Below are 23,104 nucleotides of genomic sequence, written 5' to 3'. Positions count from 1 at the left end.
GTTTAACTCGGGTCAGAATTGAATCCAGGGTCTCAGGCACTTCAAGGCAGAGACTCTGTACTACCCTGCATCAAGGTAACCAGAATGAACATTGGTCTTCTTGACTTGAAGGACAATTGCTTATCTTGAATTTACAACCTCCCAAACATTGATGGGAATCGACCCTGTGTGTTTATTTTGAAGGTGGAGGCTTCTGCTTACTTGCCTTGTGAATTAACTGCAATGCCACTGTCCCCTGCTCCTCCATATCCTTGTGTTTGGAGCTTTGTATCATTCTAATCAAACTCACCTTGATATTTTCTGGCGGAGAAGCTAAGAGATTCCTCATAGGTGATAATTATGGTGGACTTCCTCTGAGACCTTGTCTGAGGGGATCTACCATTGTGGGGGCCTGAAAGCTCCAACATTGACTTTGTTGGCCACCTCTGGTACCAGTGCTGAAAGCATTGAGGTGAATATATTGATGACACAAGTAAGTTCCTCAGTGATGTTAATCCTTAGCTGTTGAACTAAGACTGCATTTCTCTTTTTGTTTGGCCCTCCAGAAGGTACACTCTTGCTCTTTGGGCTGGACATGTCCTGGCCATCATAGTTTCACTCAGATCAGAGTCACTGAGCTTCTCCTGTTGACCACATCACTAACTGCATCCACTCACCCATCCAGTTAACCACCACATCATCATTTGCTGCTACCAGCAGTCTGAAGACAAGTCTGTTGCTATTGTCACTACACAAGAGTCCATGCTTTTCGTCCTTGTGAAGAATGCTTCATGTGACTTCTTTCAATGTGGAAATGGCAAAGTGAGGTCTTGATTCAGTGAGTTAATTTAGAGATACAGCGTGGTATCTCACAAAGATTAGCATATACAGAGCCGTTGTCATACCCACACTCCTGTTCGGCTCCGAATCATGGGTCCTCTACCGGCATCACCTACGGCTGCTAGAACGCTTCCACCAGCGTTGTCTCCACTCCATCCTCAACATTCATTGGAGCGACTTCATCCCTAACATCGAAGTACTCGAGATGGCAGAGGCCGACAGCATCGAATCCACGCTGCTGAAGATCCAACTGCGCTGGGTAGGTCACGTCTCCAGAATGGAGGACCATCGCCTTCCCAAGATCGTGTTATATGGTGAGCTCTCCACTGGCCACAATGACAGAGGTGCACCAAACAAGAGGTACAAGGACTGCCTAAAGAAATCCCTTGGTGCCTGCCACATTGACCACCGCCAGTGGGCTGATATCGCCTCAAACCGTGCATCTTGGCGCCTCACAGTTCGGCGGGCAGCAACCTCCTTTGAAGAAGACCGCAGAGCCCACCTCACTGACAAAAGGCAAAGGAGGAAAACCCAACACCCAACCCCAACCAACCAATTTTCCCCTGCAACCGCTGCAACCGTGTCTGCCTGTCCCGCATCGGACTTGTCAGCCACAAACGAGCCTGCAGCTGACGTGGACATTTACCCCTCCATAAATCTTCGTCCGCGAAGCCAAGCCAAAGACAGCGTGGTAACAGGTCCTTCTGGCCCACAGTCTCGTGCTGCCTTATTACATGTGACCAATTAACTTGGAGGAAACACTGACACGGGGAGTACGTACAAACTTCTTGCACACAACAGCCGATTTGAACCCAGCTTGCTGGTGCTGTAACAGCGTTGCGATAAGCACTACAGAAGGGTGCTAAACAGACTGCAGGACAGGCTCTGCTGCATGGAGACAAACATGTGCACATAGGAGCAGAGTGTTTGCTCACTGGCACATCTGCATATGGATGGACAGCAGGTACACCCAGATAGCACCCACAGGCTCTGCTGTAGGAGGCATAGTGAGGGGACAAGTCCACAGAAGGTCATTCTGGGGAAAGGTCCCATTCCTTCCAGCTCCTTCCACCTTCACTCCTCATTTCCCTCTTGTACTTTACTCTCTTCCAGTTCCTCACAAACCACTCAAAGTGGAGAAGGAGCATTTGGAAAGACACAGAGTTCATTCTTGAGAGGCACGCAGAAATCCTGCATGAAGGTAGAAGCATTAACATTACCCACCTGACCAATCAACCACCTCACTGTAACAATCCACCCACTAACCATCCTCATCTCAACCACATCATTTACTGCATCTACTCACCCTTCCAGTTAACCATCATTGCTGCTACCAGCAGTCTGAAATCACCAATAAATAAGGAAATATAAGGAATACAATAAGGAAACAGGCCCTTTGGCATATCAAGTTCACACCGACCTCTACTCAATTGCATTAATCTTACATTAATTCCATTTTATTCTTCCATCAACTCCCTCAGGTTCCACCTCTCAGCTACACACAAGGGCGAATTCACAGCACCCAAGTAACTTAACAAACTTCATGTGCTTGAGATTCAACATTGTTACAAAGAGAACTTTCAAAATCCACACATGCAGTACCAGAGTTCAGCAATGAATCCAGTCCATGGTCCTGTAAGCAGCTCCACCAGCTTTGCCGCCGTGAACCCACATTTGTGTCTGCATTTTAGACGTCATTCCTTCCAGGACATCCAGTTCTACCTGTACTCTTCTCTCCAAAACTGCTTCATTTCCATAATACCTTTCCATTGCAAAAGCCACTTTCAGGTGCTCGGATGCAGATAATGTGCCGGCAGATGCAGGTGGCCACGGAGAAGACACCTGAACATGCCAGCAGTAGAGCCGTGTCCAAGCAAATGCCGGCTCCTGTGGACTGTGGCCTAGTCCCGCCCACGCTGCCTCGACGTTACTTGCAGCGCGTTGAGGCTGAAGCTGTAAGGATCATGGAGGAGAGAAATGTTTATGGGGATGTGAGCAGCCAGTAATGATTTACTCAACATTTATTTGCAATGTCGCTCTGAAGGTCCCAAATACGATAATTGTAAGGTTGAGATGAGTATTCCAATTTAATTGTTGCACTTCCAGTTGAAGTATAGAAAGAAATCTTTCCTGTTTTAATCTTAATGGGATATTTTGCATCCAACCTTTCCAGGTGGCCTTATAACAATTTGGCATTCTTCAAGTAAAAAGATGGGCTGAGAGAAAAATGATAAAAGAGAGGGGGTGGATGGAGATGCTGAAGCCCCTCCGAGTCCCAAATGTGCCATTTGCCTCTCAACTGTGATCAGCCACACCAGGAATGGAATCGGAGAATTCAAAGGTAGGATATTTGAAACTTTCCTATCGCAATAGTGTGTGTGTGTGTGTGTGTGTGTGTGTGTGTGTGTGTGTGTGTGTGTGTGTGTGTGTGTGTGTGTGTGTGTGAGAGAGAGAGAGACAGAGAGAGAGAGATATTGGTGGAATTTTCACCTTAAAGTTTGCATAATCAAAGAAACATTCAAACATCAGACAATAAATGACCAAAAATCTAATTTCCACAATTCTAAATAATTGAAATAATAACCAGGTGTTTAATTATGTCACTGTGGCATGTTTAAGGCGAGGGGGCAGTTAAAGGACAGTGTGTGGGTGAAATATTTCATGCAGGGAGTGATGGGTGACTGGAACGGGCTGCCAGAAGTAATGGTAGAAGCAAATAAAATAGTGGGGTTCAAGAGGCTGATAGATAGATGTACTCAAAATGAAGGGGGTGGAGGGATAAATACCAAGAGCAAGCAGCAGAATTTTAGACTGATTTGCAGTTCATAAAAGGGCAACCAATGATTCTGAAGCGGACACTTCCTCGGGCGGTCCATCATATTCGGCACTGACACATGGGCCGAAGGGCTTGTTCTGATGCAAATGTAACAATCCTTACATTTTAAAAAAAAACACGGCCACAGCTCTGAAAGTTCGGAAATTCCCATGGGAAAGTGGGTGGAATTTGGAAGGTTTTAATGGGATGAACTAGTAAACAGAGTGGGTACCACAAATCTCCGCAATTTGTATGTGGTCGTGAATGAATTGATTGCTTTCCCTGCTCGACAAGAGCTCAGTGGGAGAGCTGAGAGCAAATGCAAAGAGAATAGTTGGACAACTTAAGAGGCACTTTCAAAGGCTTTGGATCCCGCCCCAACCTCACACGTCTCTCGGGTTCACTGCAGTATAATACAGGCCAGAGTTGATGGCTGACTACATCACCACGACATCATCAGCCCACCCCCTGGCAGCCACTGCTGCTTTCAGGTGCAACAGGGGATTTTCAGAACCGGAGATTATACCTACAGGAGGAGGGTTGGGTAAATGCTCCCCCTGGCCGGGTTCTCCACTTTCAGGTGGCCACCCGACAGCTGCATTGGAGTACAATAGGCAGCTTTACAGTCACGTATTGTTGCCACCTGAAAGTGGCTAAAGACAAGAAAAGCCTTATGTCCCCTTTCTCACCTCGCAGGGATCCCAAATACACTTTTCTCATGAAAGAGTAATTTTTTGTACTTTTATTTTCAAGCTAAAACTCTCTCTTTGCTCTTTCATATGGTATAAATTTTAAATTTAGACATACAGCATAGTAACAGGCCCTTTTGGTGCATGAAGCCATGTCACACTATTACATCCAATTAACCTACAACCCCCAGTACGTTTTGAACTGTGGGAGAAAATCAGAGCCCTGAGGGAAAACTCATGCAGGTGCGGGGAGAACATACAAAACCCTTACAGTGTGGGATTCGAAACCCGGTCCTGATCGCTGGCGCTGTAACAGCGTTGCACTAACCACTACACTAACTGTGCCACCCAATCTTCTCTATAAATTGGAAGCCCACTGCAAATTGGGTAAATGATTTGTTGAAGACTCCATACTATATTTCAAGCAGGCAGTAAACTTCTGGACTTTGTTCTTATCCTTCTGCCAAGAAGAACTGCAATTCTCCAAGTTACTTTGACAATACTTTCATGAACCACAGTTCTCTCTTATTCAGTCAGCAGAGATTGGCAAATATTCTTCAAGTTCCTCCTCTGTTTCTTTTCCTATTGTAACTCCTGCTCCTCTCCCTTCTACAAATCTCCAGTAAATTTCTCTTACTTTCTGCTAAAAGATATTTTCCCCTTTTGTTCTCTCCTCCTCCATCCCTTCCCCCCACCTACTGCACTTCAAGGCTCTGCACTTGCTTAAATACTATCACCTCTTTGGCACTTTCCCATGCTGACTGGAGAACCTGAAACACTGGTCCAGGTCTTGCATTTGGCATGGAGCCGACATGCCTGTTGCTGTCCCTTCCAAGGAACTCCCAATGGGAATTGTCTGGCTGAAACTCAGTCTCATTAATGAGCTCTTAAGTATCAATCTCAATAATGACCATTTAAGTATCAACAAGGCCTTCTGCACAAAGAATGCAGCATAAACGGTGCAAAGGAATTGTCGAAAAATGCTTAGCCAAGTGACTTACATGGCTTAACTGACTTTTAAACTGACATTCAGAAACATTCAAGTGTAAAATATGAAACTACTGAAACATTGAAAAATATTTCATCATAAAAACTAGTGAACATTTAAACACATTCAAACTATTAAGACAAAAATTAATATCAACTTAAATTAATTTGACACATTTTCTTCCTTGGAAATCAATGGAGAAAACTGATGCCTTATCTAAGGTGGTGTGGGTTATTCTAGTGGACAATTCAGCATTCTTGCTCGGCGATTGGCACAACTTTGTGGTCTGTGCCAGATGTTGCTATCAGGCACAGGAGATAGTTCCCAGAGTTTTTGGGACTTGAGCTTCAGAGATGCATATGAAAATTCAAGCTTGCCTGCACTTACACTGAGCAAGCCAGCATTTCCTTGCAAAATCTAACCAGTTAAATTTATTTCCCTCTCCATGGCTGCGATTTCTATTTCTTTCAGTTTCACACAATCACATAAAATTTAACTAAAGCTCAGTTACTAATCCAAAGGACAAGCCAATTTTGGGATAGTGGTTTTTCATGAAATGAAATAACGTATGAAAGTATACTGGCTCACCAGAGGCTTAATCGAGCCGGCTCGGGAGGTTCCGAGTGACGTTATGATGTCACAATGCGATTACGTCATTTGAAATGCGCGGGATTTTAAAAGCTCTAGGTGACTGTTTGAGTAATGACTTTTACTGAACTTTGACTCGACCATGTCAGATCATTGTCTCGTTCTTCATTTCACACTGGGACATAGCTGCTACATTGGCGACCCCAACGGGCCCAAACGGATTTTGAACCCAACATGGACAACACAGCGGTTTCGAACAAACTGCCCATCTTTTGGACGACTCAACCTGAAATTTGGTTTGGGCAGGCAGAGACGCAGTTCCATATTCACAAGGTAGAAGTGGAGGCCACTAAGTACTATCATGTGTTAAGTGCCCTGGACCAGGACATGGCCGGTCGAGTAGTGGATTTCCTTTGGGACCCAACAGCTCTCAGCAAGTACGAGGCCTAAAAGCCCTCCTTCTCTGTATTTACGGTCTCACAGTGCAAGCAAACTGCACTGGCCTGGGGGACTGCGCGCCTTCAGAGTTGATGAACGACATATTGGCACTGGAAGACGGCCTAGGCCACACATGTCAAACTCTGGCCCGTGGGCCAAATTTGCCCGCGAAATAATTATATTTGGCCCGTAAGATCATTTCAAAAATGTATTAGAGGTGGCCCACTGGCCGCCGCACCAGTATAGCGCATGCACAGTAATACAACAAATCCCAGAATGCATTGGCGTCAGCCTGCTAATCGCCCCCACCTCCTCTGTTTACGTTGCAGGGTCTCACCGTGGACTCTGGTTTTGGGGCCTGGCCGGTGTCAGGGGAAGCCAAGGCCGCTTCCCAGCGCCCGGAACTGGAGGCCTCGGGCCTGACCTCACCAGGACCGTTGCCCATGCCCCCTCCCTGCTGCAGGCCGACCCGCGACTCACGGTGACGGGGCCGCTGATCCGCCGAGATGCCACCCTGCAGCAAGAGCCCGCGCACTGTCGTGGTCCAACCCAATCGCCCGCAAACCCCGCCCTCCCGCACACAGGCCTGAGTAAGTATTATGAACTTTAATCTCAGGATAAAACGATCTTCCAATAGTTTCATGTCACAGTGATAAATATATTCCTGGTTAAAAATGGTCCTGCACCTGGATACAAGCTCATTAGGCATAAAACTTGAAAAGTGTGTAAATCAAAGGATATCTGTACCAATAGAAAAAGGGCATGGCAAATAACCCTGCTAGAGTTCATGCCCACAATCAGTCACCCATTTGATTGTTTCAGGAATCATGTTAATCTCCCATATTCTCAATAGCCCTCAGATTTTACTATTTGACAGCACACTAGCAACATTTGACAAATCCTGTATAGAAAAATATTATTTATTGAATATTTTATTTCTCATTTGTTAATGCTTCTGGAAAGAGTTTATCCAAAACTATTATTAAACATTTATTTTAATAAGAAAAAGTTTAACATTACATATGTTGAAAGAAGAGAAAACATGCAGATGTTGTTGAAAATTTTCAATAAATATTTAGTTCGGCTCTTGACTTAGTCCAAGTTTTTAATATTGGCCCTCCGTGAATTTGAGTTTGACACCCCTGGCCTAGGCTTTTCTTGCTTTTTGAGCAATTGTTTTTAGAGCATATGCCAGAAGACTCATGTTGGCTAATGAGGACTTTGATAACCCTCGAACATTGGCCGCCCGTGCAGTCATTCCACCAAGGCTTAAGGCCAACAGAAATTAGTGCTGCGTCACGCCCAGAGGCTCAGGCTCCCTGAATACCAGCGATGAGGATGTTCATTCCCCCGGTCAAGTATAACTCCGTGACAACCACCTGGTGTTTTTACCATCAACACTGGGGTCTGGAACTCGCCGCTGTCAACCCCATTGCACTTTTCAGGGGAACGCCATGGCCAGTCATCGCTAATGGCTACGGTGGCTGGCCACCATAACAGCCTACTCTATGTCTGGGACGAATTCTCCCAGTGCAAATGTCTGGTCGAAACAGGTCTAGAGGTTAGTGTCCTTCCTCCTTCAGGCTTTGACACCCGTACCACGAGCGCGGGTCCAGCCCTCACACGTGAATAATCATTCTTGCAGCTGTGTCCCGGCCATTGACGGGTGCCAACTTCCTCAGAGCCCACTCACTGATGGTGGACTTAAAAGGGTGCCAGTTGGTGAATACCACAACGTTCCAGACTTTTCGCTTTGGAAAAGCCAAACTACCTTCCCCGCTCCTAGACACAGTGGAGTACTCGAACAACGAATTCGCCATACTTCTTGCGGAATTTCTGGACACTCTCACTCCCAAGTTCTCCACTGCCACACCCAAGGACCCCCTCTACATGCCTGAACCCAATGCCTGCCCCCCTGACAAGTTGTAGCTTGCAAAACAAGAGTTCCATAAAATGGAGTAACTTGGAATCACACGTAGGTCTGAAGCCACAGAAGGCTGGAGACCTTGTGGGAATTTCAGGCGTCTCCACGACACTATCACTGCAGACCATGCCCCATATAGAGGGCTTTACAGCTAATTTTCATGGGGCCAGGATATTTTTGAAAATTAACTTGGTGCGTGGGTACCACCAAATACCTGTAAACCCAGAGGATGTGTCCAAGACCACCATCATTACACCATTTGGCCTCTTCAAAGTTTTGAGAATGCATTTTGGTCTCAAAAATGCTACAAACATTCCAGCAACTAATGCACGCAGTGGGGCATGGTATGGACTTCCTTTTCATATACATGGACAACATACTCATCGGGAGCCACTCCTACAAAGAGCACCTGCAGCATCTATGTTTACTCTGCCACCACCTACAGGAGTTCGGACTAACTGTGAACCCAGCCAAGTGCAAATTCAGACAGTCCTCTATCGAGTTCTTGAGACATCAGATCAGCAGCCAGGGTGTTGTTCCATTGCCTAGCAAGGAGGAAGCCATCCTCAAACTCGCCCAATATGATCAAAGGACTCTAGGAATTTGTGGAGATGGTCAATTTCTATTGCCACTTTCTACTCTCTGCAGTTCATATTATGAAACTCTTTTTTGACCTCATGTCCAGCGATGCCAAAGAACTCGAGTGCACAAAGGAGATGACAGTAGTATTCCAGCAGACCAAAGACACCCGAGCAAAGGCAACATGGTTGGTCCATCCCATGCGGCAGTAAGCAGGGTCTTGGAACACTACATCAATGGACAATGGAAGCCTCTAGCGGTTTTTAATAGGTACTTCTGCCCTCCAGAAACTAAATACAGCACATTCCAGAATTAAACACATCTCCTGTAAGAGTAATGCAGTGGCTGACACCCTATCCCACTCCTCCTTTCAAGCAGTACATGCCCCCTCTCCAGGTGTAGACTACATGGCGCTCACCAAAGCTCACCGCCAGGATAATGAACTCCCGGTTTATAGAACTGCTGTCCCAAGACTGCAACTCAAGGATGTAGCCTTTGGGCTGCAAGGTACCACTCTCCTGTGCAACGTTTCCACAAGTCAGCCTCGCCCTATTGTTCCTACTGCATGGAGACATTGCACTTTTTAATGCCATTTATGGACTGTCCTACCCCTCCATTCAAGCCAATGAGTTAGTATGGCATGGACTCAAAAAACAGGTCACGTACAGGGCAAAGACGTGAACAGACTGCCAATCTGGAAAAGTGCAAAGGCATGTGAAGACAATGCTTCAGCCTTTCCAGCCACCATAGAGCAGATTCGACCACACGCATGTCGACACTGTCGGCCCGCCTGCTTCTGGTGTCACGAGGGTCAAGGTACTTGTTAACAATCATCGACAGATTCTCCAGGTGACCAGAGGCAGTTCCGATGATGGACTCATCGACTGATTCATGCGCCAGAGCTTTTATTTCTGCCTGGATATCTTGGTTTGGCCTACCCACACACGTCACCTCCAATAGAGGCCCACAGTTTACCTCTGCACTCTGGGATGTTTTGTCACAACTGCTGGGAATGCAGCTCCACCCCTCAAAAGCAGTCGAATGGCCTGGTGGAGTGGTTCAACAGACACATAAAGGCTGCACTGATGGCCCGCCTCCAGAGACCTGATTGGGCGGTTGAGCTACCCTGGGTCCTCCTGGGAATAAGAATGGCACCCAAGGATGATCTCAACTTCTCATCAGCTGAGTTGGTTTATGGAGCCCCGCTCATTGTACCTGGGGAGTTCGTACCCACAGCACGCGGACAGGAGGTGTTACCGACTGAAGTCTTGGGCAGACTGCAGGAGCGGCTTGGAAAATTGGCCCAAGTTCTCATATCAAGGCATGGAACAACAACACCCTTCATCCCAAAGGAAGTCTGGGACTGTGAGTTTGTGTTTGTGCATACAGGCCACCCTTTCTGAGGCCGTATGAGAGCCCCTTCAGAGTCCTAATGAAACAACCATACAACTTGTGTACTGGACATTGAGGAGCATCCAAAGACAGTTACGATTGACCGACTAAAACCTGCTCATCTTGACCTTGATCAGATCTTGCCACAACCCCCGACGCGAAGGCATGGACGACCGCCCATGAGTGGTGGACAGTAATGGTACCAGAGGTTTAGCCTCCTATCATGGGTTCTGGGGGGGATGAGGGCATGTAGTGGCTCACCGGAGGCTTAAACGAACTGTCTTGGGAGGTTCCGAGTGATGTCATGTCACAATGTGATGATGTCATTTGGAACATGCGGGGCTTTAAAAGCTGCAGGTGACAGAGTAAAGGATTTTTACTGAACTTCAACTTGATTACATCTGATAATTTTCTCGTTCTTCATTTCGCACTGAGACATAGTTGCTACAAGTTAAATAAATCTTAAAAATACTTCCATAAACTTGCTGAAAATAGTTTGAAAATGCCAAAGTAGCTAAATAAAATGTGCAGCTGAATAAAAATTCTCAGTAATTTAATTTTCTTCAAGAACATGTAAATTTAAAAAATATTTCTGGTGTTCTACACGACTTGATTAACGGTGTACTCTTTTGAAGTCTGCAACTGTTTTAGGCACTCAGGACCACAAGAAACATGTAAAACAACATATCCTTGAACAACAAAATTACTTGTGCTTGAGAAATATGCATTTGTAGTTATTCTTGTGATACCCTTGTTTTTCCATTGCACTTTGAATCATTTCACACATTGTACAATAGTCTAAGAGTTCAAAGAGGGTGAAGGTATTAAACTAGCTTATGCCAAATTGATACAAACTTGTGCCTTTAGTCTCATTGAATAAACTGTTAACAATTCAGTGAGTCCCATCGTAGAACATTCGGGCATTTGAAGCTGTGCTGCGCAATGTTCACAATTAACAAGATGGCATATTTCGCAAAGTGCATAATTTCCCAGTTGAAAAGATGCTGAGAATTCAGATGCTTAGTCGCAGAAAATCATAATCTGCTTTATAGCTTATTGAAAGTTACCAATTCCAAAATCTAGACAAAAGCCCAGCAGGCAACACATAAGCAGAAATAAGAACAATATTTTAGAGATGAACAACATCTTTCATCTTAATTGCTTTGATCTGTCATTAATTACTGATGTTGACTGTGCATTAAGTTTGGTTGAAACAGTTGATTTTCGAAATACTGCGTGAGATTATCTAATAAATGGGCTGGGTTCCCATGGTAGTTTCGAGCAGTTTTCTATAATTCAGGAAATCCTGTATCATGTGTGTATGCAGTTACAATTCCTGTTTTGAACAATTCATTTTTACCAGAGGAAGATTCTACTTGGGAAGAATTGACAATGAGGTCATGTTAACACTCCTTTTAAGTTGCCTGTCTTTCCATTATTCTTTGTCAGAAAAAAAAGTAGCTCATGAGAGAAAGAAATTACTTTAATGTATAAAAGAGTTGCACGAGAGGCAACATGTTTAGAAATGCCTTGATCATGCTCAATCTTTGAGATAGCACTCACAAGTCATTATTTACCAAAACATGTGCATTGAAATACAGCCCCAATATATGTAACTTCTGATATCATACAGTCGACTTGCACAGCAGATTATTCATTTCTTTTATTTTCATTAATCTTACAAGTGGCGGCCTTAAAAAATTATTAACCCGCTTTCCTCCTTTCAATCTAGATTTAAAGAAACTTGTTTCTTCAACAGCTGGTATTTGTTCAGTCATCACCTTTCTTGTTTGAGATTGATCCCATTCAGAGCTGACCTCAAGACAATCCACAGCCAGAAACGAGACTGCCCTCTAGTGCTTCTGCAGGAATAAATTTCATTTACTTCTTTTTAAAAAAAACCTAATTGTTTTCTTCAGTACTTACAGTAATTTGGCACCAAACACAGTGGAGACCGGTGAGGCCCTGGTAATATTTAATGCTCTTGTGGCATTTATCACATTTGGTTGTTGAGTTTCCTTCTACCCAAACATGCTGCATAACCTTGACAGGAAGGGAAAACAGAAAAAGATCAGTGTTTAAAAAATATTAGTGATAGTTTAATCAAATCAAACAAACCTCACACAGAATGTGCACCGTTGCAAGGAATCCAATACCAATCACCTCGATAAAATTATTTCAGTGATTTGAGCAAGGGCAATATTTTCAGAATGAAGTTGCTTTTGTTAAAATAAAAAATCTGCAAAATTTATCATCTTTACAAAAGTACAACTCCGATTATCCAAAATTGGATAATTTGTCCGAAAAAAAAATAAAATTTTGGATGAATGAAAATATCCAAAAATCAATCAGAAATCTTCATTTATCTGAAATTTTTTTGGAGCCGAACTGACCTCACAGGTTTGAAAAAAAAATTCACCCGACATGAAATTAGAACGATTTTCCTCACTTTAGGCAACTCCCTCCCCTCTCTCTTTCCAATTCTTCTTTACCTTCCCCTATTGATTTTTCTCTCCAACTCTCCCTCTCAAACTGTGAGCCACTGTCTCCCAACCACAAGCAGTCAGAAGAATCCCTTCCTGGCATCATTGAGGAGAGCGACCTCCTGGCAGAGAGGGAACCTCAGGCTCCCAGCAGAAGTGGGGGCTCAGTGGGGAGGTGTCGGGGATTGGTGGTGACCAGCATTTTTTGGTGAGAAGTAAACTTTATTTTAATGCTTAAAAAGCCTTACCTTGTGGTTTGTTGTAGTATAAACACTGTTACAAGTGATTTGCTGTTGCTACTGGTCTGTTTTTAAAAAATGACCAGTTCTCTGGAAAAAAAGTTTATCCAAAATAGGCCTGGTCCTGACCATTTCAGATAATCGGAGTTATTCTGTAATTCACAACAATTATATTTGAATTTCAGGTCAATTTTAAACCTGAAGAGAACACACATGCTTTCACCAATTAATCCACAGAGTGTGAAGGAGAGAGGCCTCAGAGCCAAACTTATAATTAGACCTTTTAACAAGTTTTCTAATTTGATGGCTGTTTCATTTGAGGCATAAGACACACTAGAAGCTACAAGAGTTTAGACCCTTAAGCCTGATCTGTCTTTCAGCTCCCATGTTCTGTACTATCTACAATTCCTTGCATTTCTCAATAGCTTTCTTGAATATACTCAGTGATTGAATCTGCAAAAATATACTCTCATCTAGATGAAGATATTTCTTAATCATCTCAGTTCTGAATGGTGGGTCACTCCTTTGAGAATTTGACTTCTGTTCTGGTCAATTATGAATATTGAATGTTTCAATGAGAACTCTTTTTACTCTTCCAAACTTTATAGATCAGTCTGCTTAACCTCTCCTCGTAAAATAATCCCCTGACCAGGAACTAATCTGGTGACCCAATCTTATTATAGTTTTATTATCTTCTATGATTTGTTAATAGCTCCTAGGTAATCCACTATATCTGGAGCCAAATGCTTCAAAGGTCCTGGGGATTTATCAACATTTATTCATTTAAGCTTCCTTTACTCATGCTAATTTCTTTCAGATCCTTGTTCACCCTTAATCTGTAGAGTCCCGCTATTTCCATGAGATCTTCTGTATCTTCTTCCATAAAGGCACAAAATAGTTTTCTATGAGGTCTTACAGGCTATCCATGAGGCAACAACCTGACGCTGCATCAGTGGGCCCACTGAATAGGTTCCAGACAAGGCAAAAACTCCACATGTCCAAACTCCACAGTCATAGTGAACACACTTTATAACAATGTAGTCAAGGTTTTGAAAATCCATCCCAAAACATCCATCACAGAAGAATTCACATTCAACAACTTTTAACTAAACAGCATAATTAAGTTTGTGTACCAGAAAGTTACAAACAAGCACTTAAGAAATTCAGATTATTGGAGCTTAAAGTTTTTACATAAAGCAATAACTTGTCTGTGTTTTAACTAACATTTACTATGAACAAGGTTTCACTGTATTGACATTTTTTCAAACTTATGGTGGCTGGACATTAATTATGTATTATGGATGTTTAGGAAAAATGTACTTACATTAGTATTTCGCTTGGATTTCACATATGTGCTTATACATGATGCAATATCTTTGGAGACGCATCTTTCATGGACTGTGTATTTGCAAACTGGGAAAAAAAAGAAATTCAGTTTCTTGCTTGTGCACTTTTACGATAGGATTGTAGTCTGCTGTACTAATGTGAAATTACTTCATTTGATCAACTCGAATCTCTTTCACTTGCTTTTCTGGAAATTCAGATTGTTTCAATTAACAAAGTAAACCGTACCAATCCAATTCTTACAGTCTTTCAATGACAGGTGGAGTAACCTCTGCAAGTTGTGAACAACTGTGGAAATCCAAAGATGATAATCGAAGGTAAAACACAGGATTCTGTTGACACTGGTGGTTAAGTGAAAAAAAAACAAACAAATGCTGGAGAAACTCAGCAGGTCAAACAGTGCCTTTATGTAGCAAAGGTGAAGATACATCACCAATGTTTCGGGCTTGAGCTTGGTGATGTATCTTCACCTTTGCTACATAAAGGCACTGTTTGACCTGCTGGGTTTCTCCAGCATTTGTGTGTTTTTTCAAGGATGATAATCTGTTCTCAACTATTATTTGTGTAAAAGCTTCTCATTAATGACCAGGTTCTGTTTTTTAAAAAATTTCAAGTCTTGTTTCATAGATTTCTTTAAATACCGTATTTGTATTTTTGAGGATTTTAAGCTGCAAATCTTAGTGTTATATCATTACGTTGATCTCTTGACTTCCAAGAACTAAATGTCTTCAAATTCAGCAAAATAACTTTGTCACATACAGTATAATATGTTCCTTCAACTACCTCTCTGCCACATGTCCAAACAATCAGGCAAATTTATTAAAAATGAGGCAGGTAAATGTGCAGCTCTCAAGCATGTTGCAGAAATTCCAATTCTTCTCACATTTCTTGACATGGTCTTTCTATATAAAATTAGAAATACAGTGATTTGCTCTGCAATCTGTGTATCAGCGACAATAGAATATCTGATTTCCTGTGTAATCAACAATTTCATACTGTCACGATGCACATTACAATTAAAAATGTATTTTTAAATGCCTGAAGCATAAAGGCAGTAAAAATTGTTTCTCACCTAACTAGTGTACATTAGCACCAAACAAGAGCATTTGTCTACATAAATACAGCTGGTGAGGAAATGTGCAGTTTTAACAGTCCCGCACACTGCTTGCTTTGAACACCAGATCATTTATCTTTTACAATTTATATGACGCATTTCCCACCCAAGAATAATTTCCATCCATCTCACTATTACAAGTTAAATATGACTTATAATGATTATGAAGATAATTATGCTTAAATAGCACTCCTTAAAATAAAATTAGGACATTACAAAGTGCTATCACATTCTGGGATTTCAAGTAGGATGCATTCTTAAGGGCTTTGGTGTAATATATACTAAAATATTAATATTAGTCTCAAAATAAAATTAGAGGGCAGATAGAAGGTCAGTAAGTGGATTTTAGGCTGACTGAAAAATTGTCTACTTTGTGATTTAAAAAAAAGTTGACACAAGACAAACAGTTTACTCTGAATACTTTGGCCACAACACTTGAACTTCAATAGGGTGATGGCAAGTTGGGATGGAAATTCGGCTTTGTTTGAAACAGAGGGCAAGTTTGATTAATGGCAGAGGCATGAGATGAGCTACTGAAGTCATTAGTGACCACTATTTTTAAATTGTTTGTCAAGAATGGATTCTATCAATTGATCCAAGAGAAGAGACTGATAATTTTGAAATCCACATGGAAAATATGGAGAGATAAGAGACTGGAGATGTTGGAATCTGGGGTGTCTGTCCATCACTTACTCACTCCTCACACTGGGTTGTTCCCATTTGCCCACAATCCCTCTTCACTTTTCTTTCTTGACTCATTCCATTAGGTGTAGCTTTTTGTTGTCTTCACGCTAAGAGATATGGCATGGGAACAGGCCGTTCTGGCCCACAAGCTCGCACTGCCCAATTACACCCATGTGACCAATAAACCTACTGACCCTTTACATCTTTGGAACGTGGGAGGAAGCCAGAGCACTCGGAGGAAACCAATGCAGACACAGGGTAAACGTTCAAACTCTTTATCGAGAGTAGCGGGTTCGAACTGGGTTTCTGACACTATAACAGTATTGCACTAACTGCTATACTAACAGTGCCACCCTTATAACCTCCCAGCATTTGTTGCCATCTCCACCGTTCCCTTTCCCAACTCGATCTGCCAATCACTTGGCAGTCCCTTCCTCACCCCTCCCTCTCACATCTCTACACTGGCTATCTCCCTATCCACTGTTTTAGTCCAGATGGGGTCTCGACTGTCTGTTTCCATCCACATTTGTCACCTGATCCAATCAGTTCTTCAGCAACTTGTTTGTTGCTTAACAATAAGAACACAGCTGATCATTAATGGAAGCCCAGCTCTTTCCTAATTGGTATTAACATGGTGCTTCATTACAAATAAAATTACAATGGTTGGACCAGTTAAGAAAGCTACTGAGGGCATTGAAACAGATCTAAAAACGATACAAAACCTCGTAAGGTTATTCTTTGAAGACAAATATTCTAATAAAGTTTAATATAGCAAGATCCCATCTGAAGCTGATAAGGCAACAGAGAATTGGTTCCTTTGGTGGAACATCAAATGCTTTGTCAATAAACAAATGGCATTTGGAACCTTTCATTTGCATCAAACTAACAATATTTTTAACATGAGATGGGCTAAATCTTTCAGTAAAGTACCTCTTTAGTTCTTCAAATTTCATGCTGACATGGTATCATATAGGGCCTTCAAATGACCATGACCACATCAACCGTCAAGTATCCACCTACACTAGTCCTGCTTACTCATGCTTGACCCCCAGCCTCCCTGCTCGGTTCCCCCCCACTCCTGCCCTTCCACGCTCAGTTCACCCCCACACCCCCCCCCCCCACCAGCCTTCCCCGCTCGGTTCACCCCCACCCCCCCAGCTTGGTTTCTCCTTCCCCCCCCCCCACCAGCCTTCCGCACTCGGTTTCTCCCCCCTCCCTGTTCAGTTTCTCCCCCCCTCCCTGTTCAGTTTCTCCCCCCCACCCCCAGCCTTTTACATGCTGCCGATTCAAATGTTCATTGCTTACATCTTAAATATTATGAACCCTCTGGATGAAAAGTTCTTCCTCAGATCCCCTCTAAATCTCTTACCTAGATTGAAAGATGCCTTTGCAATGAGGAAAAGTTTCCTCATAATTTTGTATCTTATTTTAGGACTACCTCAGCTCCACCCAGCCTATTCAGTATCTCCTCATAACTTCAACACCTCATATTCTGCACTCTCTCCGGTGAAATTGCTTTCTTTCTATGGTGCGGTGACCAGTACCCCATCTATGCCCTAACCAGTGTTGTATAAAGTTGGATCATAACCTCCCTGTGTTACATTCTACACTTCTGTGACATCATCTCTCAAACCAGTGATCTGTACTACCAAGGAGGACGAGGACAATCGGGAATGATTCCACCATTCAAACTTGATTCTGCGTTGCTGGTCCTTTCAATTTTAATCCTGGAACCCATGATCAACCAATCATGGAATTCCTTCACCAGTTGTTCAATGTGGCAGTTCACCACCATCTTTTCAAAGGTAGTTCAAGATGGGCAATAAATGCCAGTGATGCCCAGCGACAAAAAATGAACATAAATTCCCAAAAAATGAAAATATGAAGCAAGATTCGAGAACCATGGATTCAACATTGGATCAGAAAGTGCAGCATCAGCACGTACAGAAGGCCAAGCACAAAGTCAACACAAAGACCCTTCTTTTAACTGTGGATGCTGCTGCCATTCTACTTACAAGAACAGCAAAGGCCTTGTTTTCTAACACCCAGCAGAATATTCAGACAGAAGTTGCAGTAGGCAGGTTTTTTGAAGTGTTTTAATCGCCAAACATGTTGACCATCATCTTTCACATTCTGGAGAAAGTGAAAAAAAGTACAAAATAAATGAAACTGCATAATTGAAGCAGACTTCTTTGAAATGAGAGATCCTTAATCCTCACATATTCATAAATTAGTAGAACTCAAGAAAGATGACATGCACCAGGTCCTTTGGAACCATTTAACAAATCTTGAACTGTCCCACCAGTTTTTTGCTACCCCACACATTTATCCAATTCCCCTCTGAAAACTCTCATAGACCAAACTTCTGATTTCAAATCTTGGTCACTCAGTGCATAGAGTTTTCTCCTCATCTCCACTCATTCTTTTGCCAATCTCATTTAATCTTCACTCTCTAGTGAATGACCCTTGAAACTCAAAGCAGCATCTCATCCTTTCCTCTATCTGAATCATGACTTGAAGTGTATCAAACAAATCTCCTCTTTGCCTTCTCTGCTTCAAGGAGAACAATTCCATCTTCCCCTTCTCCTGCCCATTATCATGATTCCTCATTCTCAGAACCACTCTGGTAAATCTTTCTGCATGCTAAGCTTTCACTCCCTTCCCTAAAGTGGCCAAAATTTGATACTATACTTCAATTGAGGCTGAACTAGACTTAATTGCCCACATTGCATGGAATGCTAGGGCATTCCTCCAGAAAATTCAGAACTCACGAGTCCCCAAACTTTCTAACTAGGAAAAGCTCACCTTACCTGGAGTTACAACAAAGCCCTGATGTCAGACTCCCAGTAGTGAAGTACCAATTTCCTGCAGTTTCCCAGTAGTTAAGCTAACCAATCTACACACTAAACCTGCACCAGTTCGATATGGAGCCCTGGTCCATACAACAGAGGGGACCTCCTGTGGACAAAAGAGGTGGTTATCAGGAATGCACATTTGTTGAATGAATGTAATTAACAAATGTATTATTTTGATGCTTTGTTTTTTCTGGTGTTTTAAATTTCATTTTTACAAACTTTTGAATCAATATTTCTAATTATTTTAATAAAATTATCAATTTTTAACAGTTTTGGAGAATGTTTGTGAAATCTTTGCCATTCGCAAACATGAAAGCAGATACAGTCTGCAAGTCTGCTCAAACGTCCGTAAACATACTCCTGCAGGCAGAGTTCAATCAGGCCAGTGGCAAGTAAAAATGCTGTGTTGCACAGTCTTTTTACCTAACTGGTTTGAACGAGCTTAGTTCCTGTTTGAAAAGTGGTTGGGGAAAACAAAGTGCAGCTAGTTTGAAACTCACGGACTATTAGTCATCACTGCATCCCAAATGCTGTGATGTTCTGAGCTCCAAATCATGTGATATTCCTCTGTGCAACTCCCTCCAGTGTGAAAATCAACCATTTACCACAATCCTGGTTTCTATCTCCTTGCTAACAAAACTCTTACTGCCCCTTTTATTCCACAAGTTTCAATTGTGTGAACAAGGCTATTGCATGGTATTTACAAGCTCCCTTTTCTAAACTTGAATAGCAATGTTTGTACTGCTGCTAGACCCCACCAAAAATTCAAAGTACTGTAGTTGAAAATGTTTTGCCTTTAATACAAGCCTATTCTACACCTTGCCTGTTAACTCTGTAGACTACCATCTAGAAATTTCCTCCCACATTCTATAATTGCCAGGTAAAATTGCTCTATAATCAACTATTGATCTTTTCATTGGGATTACTGTAATTTGAAAAATACAACAAGCAATTTGCCCAAAACAGGATCAGATGTTCACTGCTTATCACAGAGTTTACACGTCCCATGAATAGCAAAATGCCAACAATCTGATACTTTGCTTTACTGATGTTCTTCAGAGATTAGTTTTGGCCAGGGTGAAATGATGCGATGGGATAATCATTGTCAACCCTGTGAGAGTAGATATGGCCCTGATGGTACATCTTCTGGCAGCACCTCTGGTCAGCACTCCCTCAGTAATATATTGGCTAGTGGCTCTAAAATTCATAATCTACTGATTCAAAAAGCTTGAGATATACCAGTGTACAGGTCATCTTTCAGAAGGCCATTTTAGACTCCAAAGCTGCAGTATTTCCAAAGACATGACCCATCTTGGGAAGCTGGCTTGAGTGTTCACACTGAGCACAAAAAAGCCAGCCCTGTGAGATATTTCACACTGCAAGCTAGCTTCCTGAAGCAAAGAAAGCGAGAAGTTTATCACATCAATGTCGGCGTCATCTGTGATGTAAAACATATGAAGTGTCACTACTGCTACAAATTTGAATTTCCCGCACTTTCATCGTGGGTTGAAGATGTCATCAGCCCTTCCCATTTCAAACTGGCAAGACGAGTGTACCATTTTAGATTGGTCATGGAGCGCTATGCTCCACTGCTAGCAGTACCCTCCTAGCAGATCGCAGATGGGTGAGAGTTTGTTTAAAAACACAGAGTTCGAAGGTGGATAAAATCTGGCTTTCAACAAGGTTGAAAACCCCTGTTTTAATTGCACCTAATTGACTCATGTGCACGGTTTCATAATGCCTAAGGAAATGGGCCAATGACAATTTTTCTCAAGCAAAATATTTCTGTAACAATTGGGTTAGGGGTTGCTTAAGGTGGAATGTGAGTTGGGGAGGTGGGGGAGCAGTTCGAAAACCACTGTGCTACACTATTCATTGTAAAAGTATAACTAATAAAGTATGAAGGTCAGCACTGTAGGTCCCAACATACTGTTCAGTGATGAACAAAGGTGTAAAATACCACTTGATTTTCAATAATATCAGTTTGCAAGTTGTAATATAGTCTTAACAGAGTGATAACAATATATTAACATCACTTGAGCCTATTTTCAGAAGGAGGGGATTGATCTAATTAACATTAACAAAGCATCAATGCCAATCTACTTCACTTCATCAGCAAGAATAAGTCAGCATGGGCGCAGTCTCTAATGGACTGGTGCAGGGCTGAAAACCTGTATCTGAACGTTAACAAAACAAAAGAGATGGTTGTCGACTTCAGGAGGGCCCAGGGTGACCATTGATGGCTCTACTGTTGAGGTTGTCAAGAGTTTCAAGTTCCTTGGTGTGCACTTAGTAGAGAATCTCAACTGGTCCCTTAACCCCAGCTCCATAACCAAGAAAGCCCAGCTGTGAAGGCTGAGGAAAGTTCATCTCCCACCCTCCATCCTCATACATTCTACAGAGGATGTATTGAGAACATCCTGAGCAAATGCATCACCGCCTGGTTTGGAAACTGTACCACCTCAGGTCCTAAGACCATGCAGAGGATAGTGGAGTCAGCAGAGAAGATCATTGCGGTCTCTCTTCCTATCATGACGGACGCACATGATGCATGCGGAAGGCAGATAACATCGCGAAGGCCTTCTCGCACCCCTCTTGTAAACTTTTCTCCCTTCTGCCATCTGGAAGGGGGTACCGTAGCATTCGGGACCACATGTACAGATTTTGCAAGTTTCCCCCTCCGCAAGCTGTCAGGCTCCTCAATTCCTAGAAGGTGTGTGTATTAGCATATCATGGATTTTTTTTAAAATTGTATTATGACTTAATATTTAACTCCCATAGATGTAACCATGGTCCTGGAGAAACACTATCTCGTCTTTACTGCGCACTAGATTAGTGGTTATGGTATGAATGACAAATAAAGGTGACGACTTGAAAATCAGTTTAGGACTTCCAAAAGTAAACAACACAATCTTTCTTCAACTATTTCTGAATTGATGAAAAGATTGGCAAGTAGTTTTGTTTGCAATTATGCAAAAAATATAATCACCTTGCATCACTAAATATAACAAATTGAACATTCAGATCAGCAAAAGAACAACTGCACTTTTTCTTGGATTAAAATCCTTTCTCACTGACATTTGGTGCGGTAAAGCGAGTCACAAGGTGAGTGTGATTACATCCAGACTCCCTAAATAGACACTTTATTTTGTAATTTGTAAATGAGGAGAGATTCTCATGCAGATAGAAAGATGCAAGGCCATGTTTGCCAATGGCCTTGTTTGCCAATGTGATCCCAATGTTTGCTGTAAATCTCTGGCCCAACACTACCCAAAATGGAGAAGCAGCATTTGGGTTAGAACCGAGAAGGTTGAGACCATGCTTTAGGGCAGGGGTGTCAAACTCAAATTCACAGAGGGCCAAAATTAAAAACTTGGACTAAGTCGAGGGCCGAACTAAATATTTATTGAAAATTTTCAACAACATCTGCATGTTTTCTCTTCTTTCAACATGTAATGTTAAACTTTTTCTTATTAAAATAAATGTTTAATAATAGTTTTGGATAAACTCTTTCATTGTCATTGTCATTGGCCCATTTCCTTTAGCGTTCTGAAACCGTGCACATGACGAGTCAATGAGGGATGATTAAAGCAGTGGTCTTCAAACTTTTTCTTTCCACCCACAGACCACCGTAAGCAATCCCTTACTAATCACAGAGCACCAGGGACGCGAGTGGAAAGAAAAAGGTTGAGAACTGTTGTATTGTGGTAACTCCACATCTGATTAGGTTAATTGTTAGGCAAGTGGTCAGAGAAGGACCCCCCCCCACCCCACCCCAAGAAAGGCTTAAATCACAGGAACAAAATAAGCTTCCGTCTCACTGCTCCCAATCTTACACACAGTCCTGATGTGGAATGTGGGGTCGCAGCTCCACGTTCACCCGAGTTCAGGTGCTGTCTGTGTGGAGTTTGTACGCTCTCCCCTTGTCTTGGACCAACACGTCGGTTGCCTGACGAAGGCACCCAAACCCCCCGTTGAAACGCCGGCGTCCAGGGCGGTGGAGGAATTGGCTGAGAAGAGCGCGTTGCTCCCACCCCCCTCCCATGGTTGGAGAGGGATTAAACTGCGATCTCACGGTGCCGGGCTCGTCTCCAACAAAAGGAGCGGGAGGCAGGGTCCACCGCGCACGGAGTGAGAGGGAAGGCATCGCCAA

General features: G+C 42.7%; 1 protein-coding gene across 5 annotated transcripts in view; it reads right to left on the bottom strand.

Annotated features, from left to right (window-relative positions):
• LOC138761771 (diacylglycerol kinase beta) overlaps positions 1-23,104 on the bottom strand; it is a 618,073-nt gene that overhangs the window by 288,297 nt on the left and 306,672 nt on the right. For 3 of the 5 annotated variants that reach the window (XM_069934483.1, XM_069934480.1, XM_069934482.1), the window contains 3 exons: positions 18,112-18,229; positions 14,279-14,367; positions 12,159-12,275 (listed from right to left, as the gene is read on the bottom strand). In XM_069934483.1, the coding sequence (XP_069790584.1) occupies positions 12,159-12,275; positions 14,279-14,367; positions 18,112-18,229 (324 nt within the window). Of the gene's footprint in view, positions 1-12,158; positions 12,276-14,278; positions 14,368-17,026; positions 17,121-17,465; positions 17,648-18,111; positions 18,230-23,104 lie in introns of those variants that run through there. The other 2 variants (XM_069934484.1, XM_069934485.1) reach the window with 2 other exon arrangements.

The sequence above is a fragment of the Narcine bancroftii genome, chromosome 4 (assembly GCF_036971445.1).
Source record: "Narcine bancroftii isolate sNarBan1 chromosome 4, sNarBan1.hap1, whole genome shotgun sequence".
Classification (NCBI taxonomy): domain Eukaryota; kingdom Metazoa; phylum Chordata; class Chondrichthyes; order Torpediniformes; family Narcinidae; genus Narcine; species Narcine bancroftii.
Note: the sequence above shows the minus strand (reverse complement) of the source record. Positions and strands in the feature narration are given on the sequence as shown.